This window comes from Toxotes jaculatrix, chromosome 16, assembly GCF_017976425.1.
Source record: "Toxotes jaculatrix isolate fToxJac2 chromosome 16, fToxJac2.pri, whole genome shotgun sequence".
In the NCBI taxonomy this organism is placed as follows: domain Eukaryota; kingdom Metazoa; phylum Chordata; class Actinopteri; family Toxotidae; genus Toxotes; species Toxotes jaculatrix.
Genome location: NC_054409.1, coordinates 24,240,222 through 24,260,527, shown reverse-complemented (window position 1 = coordinate 24,260,527; position 20,306 = coordinate 24,240,222). Strand labels below are relative to the sequence as shown.

At 43.9% G+C, this 20,306-nt stretch overlaps 1 protein-coding gene across 6 annotated transcripts; it reads right to left on the bottom strand.

Annotated features, from left to right (window-relative positions):
• Positions 1–711: 711 nt before the first annotated feature.
• On the bottom strand, positions 712–20,169 carry scarb1 (scavenger receptor class B, member 1). Of its 6 annotated transcripts, XM_041059593.1 has the most exons (16): positions 20,112–20,169; positions 19,776–19,829; positions 16,000–16,410; positions 13,394–13,554; positions 11,806–11,947; positions 11,509–11,712; positions 11,024–11,119; positions 10,817–10,932; positions 10,550–10,716; positions 10,124–10,242; positions 5,532–5,605; positions 5,315–5,366; positions 4,422–4,568; positions 3,303–3,353; positions 2,505–2,577; positions 712–1,498 (listed from the first exon to the last, which is right to left on the bottom strand). In XM_041059593.1, exons 3-16 carry the CDS (start codon positions 16,117–16,119, stop codon positions 1,491–1,493), a joined length of 1,530 nt encoding a protein of 509 aa, XP_040915527.1. In that variant the 5' UTR covers positions 16,120–16,410; positions 19,776–19,829; positions 20,112–20,169; the 3' UTR covers positions 712–1,490. The 6 variants fall into 6 exon arrangements, with proteins under 6 accessions (XP_040915527.1, XP_040915525.1, XP_040915526.1 ...); XM_041059591.1 differs by lacking the exon at positions 2,505–2,577 and having other exon boundaries at positions 20,112–20,168; XM_041059592.1 differs by lacking the exons at positions 16,000–16,410; positions 19,776–19,829; positions 20,112–20,169 and adding an exon at positions 14,464–14,804.
• Positions 20,170–20,306: the final 137 nt, after the last annotated feature.

The window sequence follows — 20,306 nt, the reverse complement described above, 5'->3', positions numbered from 1 at the left end:
AAACACTGAGAACCCGTTTCTTTAACAACACAAGAAATTCTAATAATAAAGCTAAAAATCAGTTACCGTAGCTCCTCAGGCCTCATTGCCTGGATCTGTCTTTGAGAAATGTGCGGGCCAATATCAAACACATAACAAGCTTCTACATAACACGCCAACAGGAAGGATTTCCACCAGACTTTGACTTACAACCCTGCTGCGTTTTGCTGAGAAGAACTGAAGTAATTATCACTGAAGATAAAGGCTGTTATACAGATAAAGAGGGCAAATTCCTCTGCATCGAAATCAGAGGATTGGCTCAGTCTGTACACAACACTTTCACCGTGAGAGGCAGCGGGTGAGAAGGGAACATGTGGATAACACGGTAACAAACTCGAGCCTCACATTAACCTGCAAAACCCAAAGAACAATTGTTTGGAAACGAGGAAGATAAAGAGCGTTTTGATGCATGTTTTCAGAAAAACTATGATGACGATGTTAAAGTTTTGGTTTCAGCCTCAGAGACACCGTCACAGACACGGATAATAAAAGCGATGTGGTGAGAGATGAAACACCTGCAGGGAGTCGGTCATGATGTGATGTGCACGGCTGAATGTCCACACTGTCACAGTCACACCGTCTGTCTGTGGATCAGCGTCATTCATTCTCAGACTTGGTCACGGTGGGAACATGAACTCTGCCACAGGAAGACGCCATCACTCACAGTTAGAATTTCAAACAAAGGCACATTTATTATCCCAAAGTTTCTCTTAATCCATTCACTTATTCATAATAAAGGCACGTCTGACGCCAAGCGCCATCACTCACATCAGTTTACAGAAACACATTCACACCTTTACAGAGGACAGTAGTGTACAAACAGGAGCGCGTCTGCTCTGCTCGACTCACTGATTGTCAGCGCAGCGTTTTAAACTCTGCTCGAGTCTCAATAACAAATTCAGTTTGTGATCTTTGAAATCCCTGAAACACAAGAACACTGAGGTTAATCAGACTCTGAAATGGTCCCCTCTCATCATCTACTCTTCCTCCTGATGGAGTGATAAAAGTGGAAAATGATTCAGATCAGCTGAGCTGAGCCTGAGGACACGTTCACAAATGTCACATGGAAATTCGAATAGTTTTTTTTTTTTTTTGAAAGTTCATTGTACAAAAAAAAGAAGTGTTTTTCAGTGACAGAAGCATCTTCACTCGTTCTGCCTTCAGAGGCCAAAGGTCTCAGCTCCGACAGCCTCGACACAAACACACTTAACAAAGTGTGCATGAGTCTCCGGCCCAGAGTTTCATCGACTTTACAGTAAAGTAAAACATGGCGGAGCATGTCTCAGTTCAAGATACTGGAGTGATGTTGGTCGCCAGTGAGTCCACAACATCACTGTGTGTGTGCGCGCGCGTGTGTGTGTGTGTGTCAGTCCATTTCATCTCGTAGTAGTGGGTCTTTCTCTCCGGTTGAAGTGCTTGCGGTTGCATCTGGTGCGGTGCCACTTTCACATTTATTTCTCTGTGTCGGGACCAGAAGAAAAACAGCGTTAAGAAACGTTCAGAAGATCAATAAAAAAAAAATCCTGTGATCGATCCATCGGCAGCTGAACGTGATGGAGCATCAGCCATGAGGCAGTTCGCAGCTTGTTTCAGCCTCTGGCTCTTGTTTTGCTTCCCCATCAAAGCTTTTGCTGTTCATACATTTATTTAACCTCTGCACTGCATTTCTTATTAAACCACAGCCACTGAAAACACTGACTGTCAAATGCAACACTGTGCTTACACAATGATTGAGTGGGCAGAGCAATGAGCAGATCCCAGCTGACAAATTTTAAAGATTTACGTCTTCAGTAGGAACCAATGGGCTCAGACGCTGGTTTGGGAAAAATAATACAGAAAATCAGCAGCCTTAAACTGACAAACACAATTTAAAGGGAAAAAAACCGTTTAAACACAGTCACCATCAGTTAGTGTCCATCATAAAAACCCAGTCAGAAACTCTGCACGTGTCCCAGTGAAGACATAATGGACTGAGTGAGGGAGACGCTGATCCATGTCCACATTTCACATTTTACAGTCGTTACACACGCACCATTTATTTTAGTGACACGCTGTATTTCTACACATGCTCAGAGACGCTCGGTGCACGACTCACACCTTAAACCTGCGAACAGGAATCTCCTTTAAAACGCAAACAAGTCGTTAAATCTCACAGACAAAACGTATGAGTGAAAACAGCAGTGGGTTGACTCTGTGGCATCTTTCAAAAAGTAATGAATAAACTGCATCATCCACATTTTCACGGCAGATCTGCGGCGAACCTGAGGACTTCAGCAGTTTTTAACAGTTCCAGTGTCCTGTCACTGCGACCGCCACAAAAACATCTGCATTTCAAATAAATGATTCATTTATGTGCATTAAACAAAACGCCCCGTTTCGTTTTCCCGTTACCTCCAGAGCATAGACGCAAACGGCTAAAAGTGATGAACAGATTTACACGTGTGTGTCTCTGTGTGTGCACCCACCTGAATTATTTATGATATATTTCTCCTGCGCGTCGTGGCCATGTGAGCCTTTTACCGGCTCTTTACCGGAGGCCTAAAAGATGACAAACCGTCTTACACATCAGCCAATCAGCAAATACAGAGACAGTCAGTGGCTGGTGTGACTGGAGGCGTTACGCAGGTGAAACCAGCAGCGTCAGGTTTTTATTTTTTTTAAATTGTGGATGTGCAGAGATGTAAGTGTTCATGCAGAGAGTAATCTATCTGACCGTGCAGTTAATCACCGGGACATGCGATTGGTTAATTGTGCGTCTCCGCAGCTCTTTTCACGGACCGAGCATCATGCAGCAGAATTTAGGACGTAGGAAAAATCAAACCCGGAAACTGCATCACTGAAAACATTCCAGAATTTCAACAGCTGACACTGAGGATAAGGATCAACAAGTCCAGCATCTCTGCTGCTTCTACAGCTTGATCAACAGTGAAAGTGATGTTTCGACGGTGGGACGTGCAGAACGCCTGAAAATCCAACTGCACCTCGAGCTGATGTGATCATACAGTTTCAGGGCAGCAAGGAAGCATTATTTTCACCCTCTAATCAACTGATTCAGCACCTCTGTCATGAAAATATATAAAAAAACAAAACAAACATACGAAAACGTTTAAAAGAAATAAAGGAACTGCACTGATTAGTCTCAAAGAAATAAAACCCACGATCAACTGTGTCCTAAAAAATGCCCACAGAACGAAATCAGGATCAGTGATTCGGATTGAGGTGATTGAAACCAAAGTGTGGAGGAACGTGACGGTTTTACACACCCCGGGGTTTTCCACCACTGTGGAGCTCACTGTCGCTTCTCTATGAGACCTCTGCAAACACACAACATCAAGAACCACTTTAAACCACAGCACAGCACATACACCACAGCACAGACACACACCACAGCACAGACACACACACACAGCACAGACACACACCACAGCACAGACACACACAGCACAGACACACACACACAGCACAGACACACACACACACACACACACACACAGCACAGACACACACAGCACAGACACACACCACAGCAGAGCTGAGACAGCGACATGTCAACACAGCACCGGCTGAAAATACAGATGTACTCATTAACTTTAAGTGGTCGGTTTATGGTATTATAAAACATCAACACACACACACACAGTCACACACACACACACACACACACACACACACTGGACGGTGGGTTTTCTTGTTCCTGGCGGCTCCAGGAACAAACTGTTCCTTTAAAATACTCTATCACAGATAACATGTTTTATGAAAGATGCGATTTTTATTTTCAGTCTCCCAAAGAGAAGTGAAGAAGACTTTGTCTTTTCGGAGTCTTAAAGAACGTCCACCGTGCTGCTGTAAAACTACTGTAGCTGTGACACCTTCAGTTCCTGTGTATGATGCCTCATAAAAGCCTGTTCTGTAAGGTGAATCTGTGTGAGAGTCCAGAGGTTCCGGACTGAATCGAGCTCAGACGTTTGCTGACTGACTCAAAACAACCAAAAAGTCCCCAAACATGACACAGCACACTGATCAGCACCGCCGCGCCACAGAGATCTGTCTGAGATTTTCTAAATGTTTCGCGTTTCGCTGGAGAGCTCCGCGGATGACAGGAGATGTGCTTTTACACTTTATCCTTAATTGTGAAACAGTTTTGGAAACAGGTGTGACAGGTTCAGGTGTGATAGAAAACACGTGACTGGTGATGGGAGTGGAAACCAGGCTTGTGCAGATTAGACCCATAAAGTCTCAGAGAAATGAATTATGTCATTTTCAGTGCAGCTTCAGTGGAGACGCTCCTTTTTCATCCGTTTGCAGGAGAACAGGTGTGACTGTGCAACATGCTGCATGCGGTTAAAAACAAGGTGACGCTTCATGCTGTGCGGCGGCTTTACCTTCAATTTACGATGCACCACGGCGGCGACTATAATCGTAGCCAGGCCGAGCGCAATGAAGCCGTACTGCATGTACTCCATCACGGCGGGAAGGACAACCAGGTTAGTGTGGAAGGTGGTGAGGACGGGGCCGTCGATGTACCCGCTCTGAGGGAAAACAGATGAAAGAGACAGTGTTAACGAAATATATGAAACACTTCAAACCAGCTGCAGCAGATGTGGTGCTCACACATTAATGCATCAATAATTATAATGACAATATTTATCTTCCATCTTATTCTGAAGGTTTAACTTTAATGACAGTAACAGAGTAACACTGCAGTGTCTCTGCTTTCATCTAAACACCCAAACACTTTGTATGAGTGTAGATTTACAGCTCCGTGAACTCAGTCTCTAACTTAATCATCCATATTTACAATAATACAGAAGACTGAATAAATACAATTAAAGTTTTCAAAACATTTTCCTCTCAGTGGTTATATGATTCTTGGAGACATGATCACTGCTGACTCTTCTGATAATAATCAGTTATCATTCGACAGCAGATTATTTTATAGGGACCATTTTATTTTACAGTGATTAAAGATCAGCGATGAACACGCACAGTGATGCTCCGTGTGATTTCTTTCCCAGTTTGGCTGATAAGTAATATCTGGTATTAATATTAATAACTGGTATTAAGTGTTTTGCTGAGAGTTACAGCAGCACCAGTTCAACAGTTACACAAACCAGGGAAAACAACGACACACTGGCAACACCGGTGATGGAGAAGATTCATTTTCTGCTTCATGGAATCAAAACGGCCTGAATCTGATTCATTCCTGTGTCTAATAAAGAAATCTCTCTGTGAACACGCGTAGACGTAGTTCGGTAACGGACGTGTAACAGCTCACCTCCTCAAACCAGATCATGGGCATCACCACCTCAGAAATCTTGCCAGTTTCTCTGCAAGGACAAGAACACCCCACTTCAAACTCAAGGTTACATGGTGAGTGGAAAGAAAAGCAGGAAACACCCACAACCCTGTGGCACTGAATGATGTATAGATCGAAACACAATACATGGCAAATGTTAATGGCATGATAATAGTTGAGGGAGTCACTTCCTTACGTAATTCCTGACACTCTCTTCATGTAGAGATTGAGCTGCAGACGGATGGACACATTCAGAGGGACCCCGGTTTGCTGGAAAGACACAAAAAAGACAAAAAGAACCCACAGAAAGTTTCACCTGGGGAAAAACAAAAATGCTTCAGTTTCCACTTTTTAAATGAGTGATAATTACACCTCAGCTCCAGAATTGGAACATTTAAATCTCCAGCCAGTGCTAAAAAAAAAGTTCCCATATAACCAGAGAGAGCAAACAAAAGAAGGAAATCCTCATGTGTGAGTGAATCTTTTGGGGCATCCTCATAAGTCTACGATCCAGGTTTAGTATGAAATTATTTGCCCAAGGACTCAAACCATCAAACCGGGAAGCCAGAAAAAGAACTGGTGAAAACAATATGTCCAATGCTGTTGAGACGTTTCCCACTGGACCAGACTTGATGGACTCAGACCTCGTCATCCTCAGCGTGGCTGAAACCCGTGAGCACCGATGTGGTTTCTTACGGTTTCAGGTTTTGTACCGGACATTGGAACCTGCAGGGATTTGCTCCCACCACTGACGCCGGCACAGTCAGCTGGCTGTTTGTCAGATGTCTCTATCAAAATCTAAGGCAGCTTCATCCAACAGTCCTGCAATAAATCCTCCATGATGGCAGCAGTAACGTTCAGGACTCTATTGTATTTTGTATTTTGTGGTTTGTGCTGCTGCCAAACTGAACTGTTTCACACAGGGAGGTGTGTGTAACTGCTGCCTCCAACATGATCCTGCTGCTTCAACAAAAACTGAAAATCACAACCTTCACAAAGACACAATGTTCTGCACTGACTCGCATTAGACTGGATGCATCTAACAAACTGTCAGCTCAGTGTGTGTCTAAGATTTAATGTAAATTTCCTCTTTTGCATTTTGGTATTTTAAACCTTTCCAACCTGAATCTGAGTCACTCTGTAGGTAAACAGGGGAAAACACCCGAAACAGACCGAGAACACAACAAAGTCAATGAAAAACAAATCATCTGCACGTCGGAGGAGGCAGTGCTGCGTGAAACAAAAGGCTGCAGCACATACGTGTTTGTCCAAGGCCATGGCAAACTGCATCATAACAAGCACTGACACATGAGTGTTTTTCTGGCAGAACAAACTGTGCACACGGGTCCAGATCCTCAGCTCAGGCCCAGTCACTAATTATCAGGGTGGGTTTTCTGTAGCTGGCAGAAGGTTTTCTCAGATCTGGAGTCACCAAATGTCCCTGTCTTTTCTCAGACTGTCTCCCGGCTGCCAAAATATTTGCTTCAGCAACGGATGATTAGCAGCTTGATCCACCGACTTTCTGACTCATGATTCTCATTAAAATCATCCACTGGAGTTTTTCTGTTGTACGTTATTTGGGAACTTCATATTAGAGTAAATGATAAATCCTGTGAACGACGTAAAAGCCTGTGGTATAAACGGAACGGGCGATTTCGGAACTGTTCTCTCGCGGCTCTTTCATGTTGTAATGTTTCCTGCTGCACAGATCCTGGACTATTTGAACCTGCAGGAAATGAAATGTCCCCCAGCTCCGGACCATATTTTCTACAGCATCAGTTACACAAGAACAGTTAAAGGAGAAACACGGAAAATTTTCATGACAAAAGTGAGCAGGCCGAATGATTCAAACCACCAACCCTGTGATATGACAACGACCTCCTGAGCCACAGCTGCTTCAGTTTAGGCATCACTGAGACGTCTCAGAGGACCTTACCACAGTCTGCTACGGAGCTCAGTCACCCAGCAAAGGTCCACAGAGCTCAGCGACCCGGATACTGCGAGCGCACAGCCAAGTCAGAAGAGATAACACTGACCTGAGTGTGTAACATCAAGAATCAATGAAATAAATACAACGTTCGTGTACAGGCCTGCATAGTGTAAACATATAAGATAAATATATACAGTGCAGGCCAAAGAAAAATCAAAGATCTTTAGAGTGATAGAGTCAGAAGAAGAAGACGAGGACGATGAGACAGGTGGAAAAGAATCAGACAGTTTAAACAGCTGATGAAAACTTCAGCTCTGGACAACAGGAAATTCTCCACAACCGCCACAGCCGCGGCCGGACTGAGCGCTCACGGGGGGATTAACGTGAGGAGCTGACCGCAGGAATAACACAAGTCAAATGTTCAGTGTCCCCAAAAAGGAAACTTCGTCAGCTCACAGCAAAGAATTTGCTCTTAGCATCTCCTGCTGTGATCCGAGCCCTGGATTTTAATTAAGCAGAGGACAGTTTTGGACAGACACGGGTTAAGACAACAATTTTTTTTTTTTTTTTTAAGAAAAGAAATTAGAAGAAGATGTTGAGAGTCTCTTTTCCTGATCCCCACAGCTGATTAATAACACTGATTAGATCCTGTTTGCACTTTGTTACGAGGGAAGGTTTTTTCTGCTCAGAGAATTTCTCCGTTAACAAACAGCAAATCAAGTGTTTTGGAAACAGAAGGACGAGCGCTGTATGAACACATTTACATTTTACTGATTTCCACCAAGTTGAAAATGCGTCCCGTCACGACACTGAAGAAACAATGAATCCTAATTTGTTAAACCTGTCTGTATTTTTGTGTAACGTCTCCTGCCCATGTCCAAACCAACACGCTTGCTGTCCCACTGCTTATGAAACCGCTGATGTCTTAATATGAAATCCAGAAAATCTGGTTTTGTTTAATCTGAACCAGCTGTGAAGAATAAACTCAGTTTTTTTTTTACATGTCCTCATTCCAAGCTGAACACAGAAACCTTGGTTTCTTTTTCATAAATCCGATGCTACTAAACCTTTGTCCCAGTGAACAGTTACTTTACATGAAATTCAGGCCTTGTGTTTGTTTGAAGGCCTGTTAGGAGCAGTGGAGGTAAATGTGCCGTGTTGTTCCATTTTCACATTTCCACAGTTTTCTTTGAAGGGCTTTTTGCTCAGTGTGTCCATGACGCAGCTTTCAGGACTCAGGTCAGGACATGTGGCTCTGATAAAACGTTAATACGAGCTGAAGAACTACTGAGGACAAACGAGGAATGTGTCCGGTGATGGAGCCAAACGGCAGCAGTAACTCAGGAGGTGGAAACGTACAGACACGATCTCAGATCTGATTATGCTGCACTTTTATTCCACGCTCCTGTGACTGTTCATCTAACACACGTGAATTCGTTTTGCTGAACAGCGACAGTGATGATGGCAATGGACCATTTCTTCCAGTGAATCAGACATATCAGAGATGTCACACCTGAGATGGGTCCAAGTTCTTCCCCCACCATTTCAGATAACCTCTTTAAATCCAACGCCGAGCGATTTCCCTCAATTATTAACTTGATATCAGGTTAGACTCGCTGGATTCGACTGGACACTGTACTCTCATCCAGTTGGAAACGTCGTACGAGCTTTTATCTGCACGGCTGAAACGGTTGTTATCAAACCGGGTTTTTATTGGAGCCATAGAACGGTTCTAACAACCCTTGTCTCACAAACAACTGCAATTATGGAGAAATAGCCCAATTTCCAATTACCTTATCACACTGCAGGTTACAGCCAACATAACTCACCGCGGGTGAGGTTTACACTGGCACGGTTACATAACAAGCTGAATTATGGCAGTGTCATATCAAACCCATCAGTCCGGAGCAATTATAGTTTATTGAAACGGCAATGAAATTATCATCAGTACGCTTTTACTGTGATGACTTTCCCATGAAGTAAAACAAACATTAACTTCAAGCCTCCTCCTCTCACTGCAAAAATATTATCAGCACCAACAAACACACTGATCGTTGATTCTCAATTTGACTCAGCGACGACTGGAAAACTGAAAGATCTAATTTCCTGCTGCTGTGTTCATGTGTACAGAGGATCTGAGTGCAGCTGAGTGACGAGTCAGAGTTTTAAACAAGGATAAATAAATTATCTGCTCACTCATCAGTCAGTCAGTCTTTATGTCTGTGTACAGCAGTGAGAAACCACACTCATTCATGATGTAATGAATTAGTGTGGAGCATTGTCATTTTCTAATGGGGTCAGACACAGAAAGCAGCAGGTGCAGGAAAGGTTTGCAGCGCAGTGTGTTACATACACACCTCAGTCTGACACAACACGCGACCGACCCGTTGGATCCAACCTTTCACCTGCGCTCAACCTGACCTTTTTCTCTCTGTGTTTACGAAAAGATAAAAATTCACACTTGGCCGTGACCCACAATACAAAGTTTGCAAGTCCAAGATATGTAATCAGTCTTGGGTCAAGATGACCACACAGAGCCTCGACATCCTGAAAAATGTCACACCCAGCTCAGCTCTCTGTTGTGTCTTTAGGTTTTAGTACTGCTCCTCCAACCTTCGCCATGTGTGGAGCATTAAAGTGAAATCCTGCATGAATCCTGCGTCGCTGCGTTAAATGTCCAGTGCAAGTTTCCCAAAGTGCAATTTCATCACAATGATTTAACAAATTAAACATAATTTATTTGTGACTTAAAAACATTAGAGAGGATGTGAAGCTTTAAATCAGCCAGTACAGGCAGTGTGTGTGTGTGTGTGTGTGTGTGTGTGTGTGTGTGTGTGTGTGTGTGTGTGTGCACTCACTGGGTGAATGTCTATGAAGAGGCCATGCTCTTCCTCGTTGGGGTGGAGGCCCTGGACGTAGTCCAGCAGCACAGGATCAGCGTTGTAGAAATGAGGATGAGAGATGAAAACTGGAGAGTCTGTGAATGAATGAGCAGATGTTGAAGCATCAGGAGTAAGTTCGTGTTGGTACCAGACACTAATGATGTCTAAGCACGTGTGAGTTTATTGGTTGTGAGAATCCACAGGTTCTAAATCAGAGCTTCTGATGAATCAGAGTCGATCTCCATTAAATTTTCTGATAATTCCAGTAAATCATTCCAGTCACTCATCGAGCAGAAACATCTTCTGCTTCTGAAATGTGTGAGGATCAGTTCTGTGATGCTGAATTAAACAATCAGCAGATTTCTCTGCGTCATTTGTCATTTATTTTCTGTGAACACTCACTGTGGCGACAGCTGCTGACGTTCAGCAGGCCAGACTGTCTGCAGGGGCAGAAGCCTTCATTGGGGGCGTAATCTGTCCCGTTGGCAAACAGGGTCTTGGGGGCGACATATCGATATAGAGGGATGCCCTTCATCTTACCAGGACGCTGGTAAACAAGCTCCATGGATCTGAAAAAAAAAAAACAACAACAAAAAATGGTTTTGTAAGTTTGCAAAGAAGCTGTGAGCAAAAGAACTGAAAAAAAAGTATGAGAAAAAAATCAGTTACCTGCAGGCGTCAGGGCTGTAGAAAGGCAAAGTGCTCTCTGTTGTCATGAAGGGAGGCCACATCTGGCCAGCTGTTCCATTGATCATGTTACACTGAGGAGTGCCCCAGTAGCTCAGCTGTTCACAGAGACGACAAGCGGACAGGTAAGAAAAACGCAGACGGCAGTGATGGTGAAGAAGAGCGGCAGGTGATGCGATGACCTCTCACCTTTGTCAGACCATTCCAGGAATCGACCTTATGAACTTTCCTGATGTCGTCTTGTCCGGTGAAGATGGTGAACAGACCGGTGTTGGAGTTGTTGAACTAAGAGAAACATGAACATCGTTCTTCATCTGCACAAACTCATCAACGTCCGACCGAAACGAGTAACAAACATCCAAACATCTGCTGACGAGAATCAGCAGATGTTCAGTGTTTTTAACTGATACAGACCTCAAACATTTCTGTTCATGGCCTAACAACAGTTAAATCCCTGTCATGACCAAACTGATTATTTGTTTTTAGTGCTACTGGTCAGTTCTCCTTCATCTCTGTGAGTCTTTCTGCCATTTTTCTCTTTCAGAGTTGACGCACTACATCCTCCAAAACACTGTAGCACAGCTTTAGCCAGCTAAACTTAACCTTCACATATTCTGCTCGTCTCCATGTCGTCTCACCTCCTGTGAGCGAAATAAACCATTTTAAATACTCACCTCTGCAAAAAGGCCAAACTTCCCCGATGAGGGCAGCATGCCGGGCAGGTATTTATTAAGGAAATCGACCAGTCCGCTGTCATACCCCCACATCAGCTCCCCTACGGTCTTGGTCAGGAAGGGCCCCTCGTTGAAACTCTTGAAGGTTGCACTGATCATTAAACGCAGTGCGAAGGGCAGGTTTTCCATCATCACTGCTGCTCCCTGAAAACACACACGAGGGGAAAAGCAGACGACTGAGGAGACTGTGACTCAGCCGGCTGCAAGATGTACAAGACGAGGGAGACGACGTCTTACCAGCACCAGCATATTTGGTATGGTGACGACATCGGACTCGTTCCCGGCAGACATGGACGGCTCGAAGAAGTATGTCCTGTATTCCCTGTATGAAACTGTGTCGTTGGGATGAAACGTGATGTTTTCTTTCTGAATACGTTTTCTGAAAAAGAAAAAAAAAATGTGTCCACCACACCCTGGTTCTCCAACAGTCCAGTCAGCTGAGGTTCAAGGTACAAAGAATCCTAATAATGTGATAAAGAGATAAAGAGGATGAAGGTAGATAAGATAGATTAAAAAGAAGAGAGAGTAAATCCCTCCGGGGGCGGGGGGGGGGGGGGGGGGGGGGGTCGAACCAACTGGACAAAAAAAAAAAGCAAAAAAGAAAAACAGGAGTTCGAGCTCAGGAAGTAACAGCAAAGAACTTGAACCTGAACTATAAAACTCTGACCTCCTTTAAAAAGTAAGAGTGTAAAAACACATCCATTCAGTCTGACTTCATTTTATTATTTCACTGTTTCAGTATTTATTATTTATTTTATTTTAATTGTATTTGATTAATGTTTTACTGTTTTCCTATAATTAATTGATTGTTATTTTTATTATTTGTATTATATTATTATTTATTGTTATATTTTGGTGTGCATTTGTCTCTAAATCCATTTTTCATGTCCTACATTTCGCACACACTGTGTGTGTGTGTGTGTGATGACATCATAGACGTGTCTCTTATAAGTGATCTGCGTCAGGCTGCATTGAAATGTTGCTTCAGTTAAATTCTGTTAGATTCCAGATCTGGACCAGAGTCCGTGGGCCTTAAACCCCCCCGTCTGCTCAGGTCTGTGTAACACACTCCTTCTGTTACACATTTGAAGCCTCAAAGCTCGATGCTACGAGGTTACGGAGCCACAAAGGACATTAAAGTTTCTTTAAGCTCTTTAAGTTTCAGACTGAGCTGCTTCTTTCATCCTCAGACATCAACCAAGGCCTTTTTTTCTTTAAACACTGGAAATGACTGGGGCTCAGAGTTTGTGACATGTGACGTGTGCAAGAATCAGTTGTGAAGAACTTTTTTTTCATCCATGTCTCTTTGACTTTACACAAAATCTAAATCGACACGCAGCAGAAGGAAATGATGAGTAAAGTTTTTAGAGTGAAAAACAAAAAATGTAAAAATGTAAAACGTCTTCACTTCCCCCTTATTACACATATGGTATAGTTATGCAACAAGGTTTGTGCTGCATACCATTGTTTTACTGGAGAAAGTTTCAGCTGCATGCATTCAGAATGACCCACATACTGTAGGCAGGGCACATGGTGTTCCAAAACCTGAGCCAATCAGCACACAGGCACAGCTCTGCTTCACCAGGGCAGGAGCTCAGAACCTGACCAGACAACGTTTGAATGGACTCAACAAAAGAGGAAGACAGAGTCCAAGGATCTGGATCAGAGCATGTTCTGTGGCCCAATTAAACACAGTGGGCAAAGCAGAGGAGACGACCTGTGAATGGACCTTACAACACATGTGCAGGCGGCAGGACAAAGTTTACTGATAGAGAAGTACAGTACAGTAAAAATGCATGTGAGGGTTATGGTTCAGGCTGTGTACCTGTACACATAAGGTCCTCGCTGCTCCACCATGGGCTTTTCTCCTTTCAGGATCTCCTTGGGGTTGAGGACATTGAAGAAGTAGACGGACATGAAGAAGGGCACGGGGACGTCCTTCCACATGGTGTAGGACAGCTCGTTCTTTGGGTTGATCACAGTGTTCTGACACAAGAGAGAGAGAGAGAGAGAGAAAAGTCTCGACTCATCATTTTTCCAAAAATTGTCAGATTGTGAAATAATTTTTTAAAAATCCCAGATGTCTTCAAATTCTTTGTTTTGTCCAACAAACAGTCAAACACACAAATCTTTACTTTTAAAAATCTGGAACACGTAAACTGCTTTTAAAAAACTGAATGAAACAATTTTTTTCCAGTTGACAAATTATTTCAACTCTAACATCAAACCATGTCACATGTATGAGACGTGTTCATCCATCACATTATACTAACACACAAGTTAATAAGCTTCAGTACAGACAATGTGTCCATGACCTTCAGCAGCCTTCTGAAATCTGCATGGATGGATTCTCTGGTCTAACTGGGATGGGGACTGGGACGGGGACGGGGACGGGGACTGGGACTGTTCTAAACACTCGTGTATAAAATCTCCTCTGAAGACTGAAACTGAAGCTGCAGAACAAACTGTCTCTGTAACATGAATCTTTCCACATGAACACACATCATAAGCACAAAGATGTAAACATCTTGAGTGTAAACATGCATTTACACACACACACACACACACACACACACACACACACACACACACACACACACACACACACACACACACTTTTAAATCTTTTTTTCTGATTCTTATTTTTCCACCGTCTCGTTTTATGTCTCAGCCTCAGGATCGTGTCTCACTACATTTCACTGAATCCCTGAATTTATTCCAACAGAAGTTCATCTGATTATTTATCAGCTGTTTGTTATTTGCACGCGCGTGTTCTCATTCACTTCTGTGCTCGCGCGGCCGTTTGAAGCCCTCAGGTGAGCTGAAAGTCTAAACAAACAAACAAACAAACAAACAAACAAACACACCCGGCTCACACGCCACACCGCTGCTTACCTTCACTATCTGGTCGTCGATGACCAGCGGCCCCACAAACGCGAGAACGACCCCGAAGACCACGGTCAGGACGCCCGCCACCAAGAATCCCACCGCGACCCGGGATTTATTAACGGCCATCGCAGCTCCGCACTGTGGCTCAGGCAGAGTGTGTGTGTCCTGCTGTAGCCTGTGTGTGTGTGTGTGTGTGTGTCCGGTCAGTTAAACGCGGGTTAAACACGGTTAACGAACTGCGAACGGCCGCAGCAGAGTCTCTGCATCAGCCTCGTCCGTTTGACGTCGGTGGACACGAACCTACCGGCTCGTTAACCTCTCTGATCGGTAACGCTGACCTGCTTCTATTGTCGGCATATTTACAATCTGCAGACCACACCTCCGCGGCGCAGAGGATCCTGGGAACTGTAGTTCCCGCGCATTCAACAATGAGACGCACGGATTTTCTCTCACTTTAACGGCGGTGGAAGAAGTAATGAAGAAGTATTCAGAGTTTTTACTGAAGTAAAACACTAATACAACCGTGTACAACACTCCTTTACAGGTAAAAGCCCTAATAACAAATAAATAAATAAGATGAAAATAAATAAATAAATACATAGACAAACAGATAGATAATAACAGATAAATGCGTGCACGTTTTCATTTGGGTAAAAATGTTAAAGCACCAAAATCTACTGAAAGTGCCAAAAATCAAACTTCTCGCTTTACATATTGGTCCGTTTCAAAATAAAGTGAATTATAGGATTAGAATTACTTACTTGTTTTATTCATTCATAGGTTTTTGGTTCCGTTTTGAAATAAAACAGCCCGTGAATGATTCCAATTTAAACTCTTCACACCGTTTTAGCATGAGACTGGAGCAAAACTAGGAAATGATTCCAGATATTACGGGACATGAATTATAATTAAATAGAAATAATTAGCATTGACTGTGGCCTCGTCAGGAAGTTCGGTTTAGCAGCTATTTTTAAATTGCTGATAAGCTTCTACTCTCTTTGACCCTTCGTGGAGCAGAAGAACTGAGATTATAACTGAATTTTAAAGTAAAGTGAAAATACATCAAACTTTCTGTCCGTCAGTTTATTTAAGTCACGTTTTTTACTTCAGTGAAATTTCTGAATACTTCCTCCAGCACTTCTTGTTGACTCTTACTTGTATTTAGCGTGTGAAACAAACTGTGTACAGTAGGTAATGAAGCAGAAACATCTCAGTCCGACACTAAAGGCTTTATATGTCAGAGACAGAGAAGCATCAGCGCTGTTTGCAGAGAAAAGGCCGCCGAGCCACAGAAACTCTGCAGGTTTATCTTTTCTTTTCCTCTGATGCTGCAGCTTGATGAAAGGCAGTGAATCCTCAGCGGAGCCTGAGTGAAAACTTGCTTTTGCGCAAACAACAGCAAAGAAAAAGAAGAAACTTCTCTCCATGAAAAATCCAAACACTGAACTTTAACAGAAAAAAACAGCTGACTCATGTTACAGATGAACAGCGGCTGAGAGCCGCTGTTCATCTGTAAAGAATTCACATTAAGTGGTGACTTACTTTAATTATTTGGTCCTTCATCACCGCTGGTCCCACAAAGAGAAGAACCGCTCCAAAGAGCACCGTCAGCGCCCCAGTCACTATAAATCCAACGGCTACTTTGGATTTATTGATGCGCATGGCTGCTAATAACGATGAGTGTTTCCTGATGAGAGAACAAACTCCAGTCTCCAGATGCCTCTGATTCTGCAGATGTGTTTCACAGTCCGGTCATGGACAGTGCGTGATGGGCTGAGGGGAAGCTGCAGTCCGGCGCGCTGTGCGTGTTTATACCGCGCAGAGGCCGCCCCTCCTCGGGCTCCGGGGCGGGGGCACCGGGGGTACATCTTGTGCTCTTCTCTCCCAAATCCATGCAAATTCATGTGAAGTCACGCTGCAGTCAGATGACGGCTCCCTGTCACTTTGAGGTTTCTGTATGATTTCAAACATAAGAGCACAGATATGATCCAGCGCTGCCAAGTATCTGAGTATATTTATATGACAGCAAAGTACAGGGGCTTGTACTCATACAGCCACTATGATACATATAGAACTAATAAAATACTATATAAATATATATAAATGCAGGTAAAGTGGAAGAAAATAAGACTGAGAAACGAATGAAGGTAAGCTCCGGGTAAAAACTGGTCAGGGTTCAGCAGCTTTCTGTGGGAATCACTTTGACTCTATTCATTATAACCACAAGGACCAGAAACCACTGCAGTCAGTCCAAATTACACAAGCCTGTAGATCAAATCACCTCTACAGTGTCGCGACTGGAAAATTATTATGATTACTGATTCTGATTCTTATTTCCCTCAGGAGCTGGTGGAGACCAAACCCAGAGCTAAAAGAGAGGGAACAGTGGACTGAGAGTCGTCAGGTGGACTCAGACACTTCAACCTCTCCACTGCTGGATGCAAACAGCTGTTTGTTAACTGTTTAAGCTGATAACATGCAAGTGTTGCGTTCACAGTCACTCAAATCCGTCATTGTGGGTTTGAGTGAAAGAAATGAAGCGTTTCTTTCAGCACTGACGTGGTCACAGTTTGTCATCACAGTGATGGGGACAAGTGAGGGACGTGCCGCTGTCTCTGCAGCCTTGTTTGACCTTTTAGTGAAGAAAGTCTTCAGAGAATCAGTTTCTCAGAGGTGAGCTTAAACTGAGAATCCAAAGAAACGGTTAGTCGTGGTTAATGGAGTTCCTAAACAACTCCAGCTCAGGAACTCAGACTCTCTCGATGTGGAACCCAACACATTTCCACCTATTGTCTTCATCAGGGTCAGCCTCTTAGTGAGCAAACACTTATTTTTGCTTGTTTTTGCCATTAATTAAACGAATAATAAATGTATTTGTTGATGAGAGAGAGAGAAGCAGCCCGCAGCATCAGAACAACGACAGACAACAATCTGACAACAACTCGAAAACATTAAGGACAAAGACAAACCAGACTAAAAGTCCTTTTTCACCAAAAAGTTCAGGAAGTCTGGAACCAGAGGAACTAAAGTCAAGACTCGGAACTAAGAACCCCCCTTTTTTCCGGTTTGTCTCGAATGTCTCTGTAGATCTGACGGATTAAACAATTTTTTATACATTAGAAGCAACAACACAGAATGATTGAGTCGTTCTGTGGGTTTACTGCGGAGTGCGTCTTATGTTTTAGTTGTATTTATTGTATATTTGAAAGAAAAGGAATTCAGAGGAGGTAAAGGAGACTGAGGAGGACACTGAAGAAGCAAACGACATATAACCTGTCAGTCAGTGAGGGTTAGAGGTGCTGGAAGGTGAAGGTTTTCCCTGTTTCCAGTCTTTGTGCTAAGCTATGCTAACCGGCTGCTAGCCGTTGCTTCATGTGTAAGGGACAGAGAGAGAGTGGTGCCAGTCCTGTCATCTAATGCTCCTCCTGAGACTGAATAAGTTTATTTCCCAAAGTTTTGAACCGTTTCTTTAAATCTGATCACTGAACAGCTGCATGCGAACCAGGTTTTTAGAGGAATCAGGTTGGTGAAAATGAGTCGTGCAGTCTGGTGTCATGAAGTGGTTTCATGCAGAAGCAGAGTCCAGTGTGATCCATGAGCTCAGACACGACTGTGAGCAGAATAAGATTCAGTAAAATCTGAAGGGTAAGGACGAAAAGGAGCAAGCAAAGAAAAAAAAACAAAACAAAACTGAGACATTCAAGTTCAGAGATGAGAGCGTGGACGAGTTTGTCATGTTCGGCTCCGGACAGGCGGGGTTCATTTTAGGACGGCTGCTTTAAATGAAGGAAACAGGATTGGGTGTTGTTTGTAGTTTGATTTCCGATACAAAAGATTTGGGTTGAGAATTAGTCCCATGTCTGTGTGATATTGGCAGAGAGGAACATAAGGTCACTCCTGGTAGCAGGGGCCAGGTGTGCAGGGCCAAACACAAAGGCTCTTATTGTTTTCTTCCTTTTCTGTTTGTCATCGAAGGAGCACAGCTTTTGTTTGAATTATTTCAACAGTATTTTTACAGGCTGGTCTGATGAGAGCAGGTCTGTGTGGACAGACTCACATTCAACTTTAGCATGTTGAATAATTATAGACACTAAAAGTTGTTTTCAGTGATGTAAGATGTTTCCCTGCTGGTTAAAAGTGAATAAAGATGTCTCTGTGAGACGAGTGAGCGCAGGAACATTCCCATCGCATCCAGCTCATGAATGTGGACACAACACCATCGATGCTCAGCTCCTCTTTATTCATGGATTTGGTGAATTTGGCTGATGAAGAGCTCCTCTCTCACTCAGAGTACACATGATCACTTCATACATATTAAGAGGACGCGAGGCCGCAGAGCAGCCGCCCGCCGCAGCCCCTCATCTGACTGCGGTGTGAAATCTCCCGCCCTCAGATCGCTTTCGCCTTTAAAAGCGGGACTTGTGCTGTTGCATGACCACAGACTGAAGTGGGATTTTCCTCACATGCCTTCCTTCCTAAACGCTGATGGTGGCAGTAAATAAAAAGGAAGTGTAAACCATAAGGCCGCCGGCTTCCCAACAACGTCGTGTGCTTCCAGTGTGATGTATACATGTCTAAGAAAGGATGTTCGCCTTTAACCTACAAGTTTCTCATTTAACACACTGATCAGAAAAACACCTGTATGAAGGTGAGGCGGATCCGCTCTGCATCACACACTGTTCCCGTTCACTGAGGATCCAAAACCGCTGAGTGTCTGCAGGACGACGGAAGCCTGACTGACGCCATCAGTGTTTCGTGCGGGAGAATTGAAATGTCAGCAAAGTAGCTGACAGCACATCAGCTGTTTGCTTCGTGCCCGTGGTGTCCTGTTCTGTTCCTGCGGATGGAAGCGCTCTGATGACCGGCCGCGTTAACGCCTTCAGCTCCCTCACAGGACTGGAAACACTGGTTGTGCCTGTAGCTGTGCGAGTTTGGGTGATGTTCACTTATAATCCCAGAGGTCGCATTAGGCTTCAGTACTTCAGCTAGCTGTACCTAATAAACTGCCAACTGAGCGTGACCTGAGAATGAGCACATGAAGTTTGACATCATGACGGTTCCTGATGTGATAACGTAACCGTTGAAACGTCACTGAGACCTGGTTTAAATGTGGTTTAACAGGTGTCTGCAGGTGACGCCCAGTTTGTAACTCTGTGGAAGTCACACCTGCCTGTGAGGATGCGGGCTCCACACCTGCCACACCTGTCTGAGCTGGCGTCACACTCAGGTCTTGGACCATGGAGGAGACAGATGCAATCCGAAGCTCAGCAGCTGTGTTAAACTGTGTGTTTGTTTGCCTCTGTGTGTGTTTTACTCACAGCACGGTGCAGGTTGTGGACAATTCCCTCCTGCAGCATCAACACCAGTACGTCCTTAAAGTGGACACACACACACACGGAACAGATGATTAGACAAACTGCAGCGGCGCCGTCTGTCCACCAGGCGTCAGGATTTACTCTGTTTTATATTTTTAAACGCATTAACTGTTGTAAAAGCACCTGAACGTGTCCAGAGTGTGCAGCTGAACAGCAGGAGCTGTGAGCTCACATTAAAACTCCCTTTCTTTCTTTTGTCTTCCATCAGCGTCTGTATCGATTCAGATTTCTGATTTAATCCTAATGACACTGATCAATAACATCTGCTGAGTGTCTCACCTGTCCTTGGTTACTGGTGTTTTGTTGACCCAGTGGTATCCTCCGCTCTGACCTTCACTGGGCTGAGGGTGGGTGTTGAGCTCCAGGGCCAGCGGGGACAGGAGGAGGAGGAGGCAGAGGAAGCGAAGGGTTGGATGTGTCACCGAGGATTTTATTTATCACCTCCTGGAGAGTGGAAACCAGCCCCCCCCCCCC

Bases quoted from the DNA above. Each gene is read 5' to 3' on its own strand.
- scarb1 (XM_041059591.1), bottom strand. From the start codon at position 16,119: ATGCGCATCAATAAATCCAAAGTAGCCGTTGGATTTATAGTGACTGGG. The intron at 11,713-11,805 runs GTAAGACGTCGT...GTGTGTTTTCAG, and splicing joins TACCAAATATGCTGGTGCTG to GGAGCAGCAGTGATGATGGA. The intron at 10,243-10,549 runs GTGAGTGTTCAC...ATTCATTCACAG, and splicing joins CGTCAGCAGCTGTCGCCACA to ACTCTCCAGTTTTCATCTCT.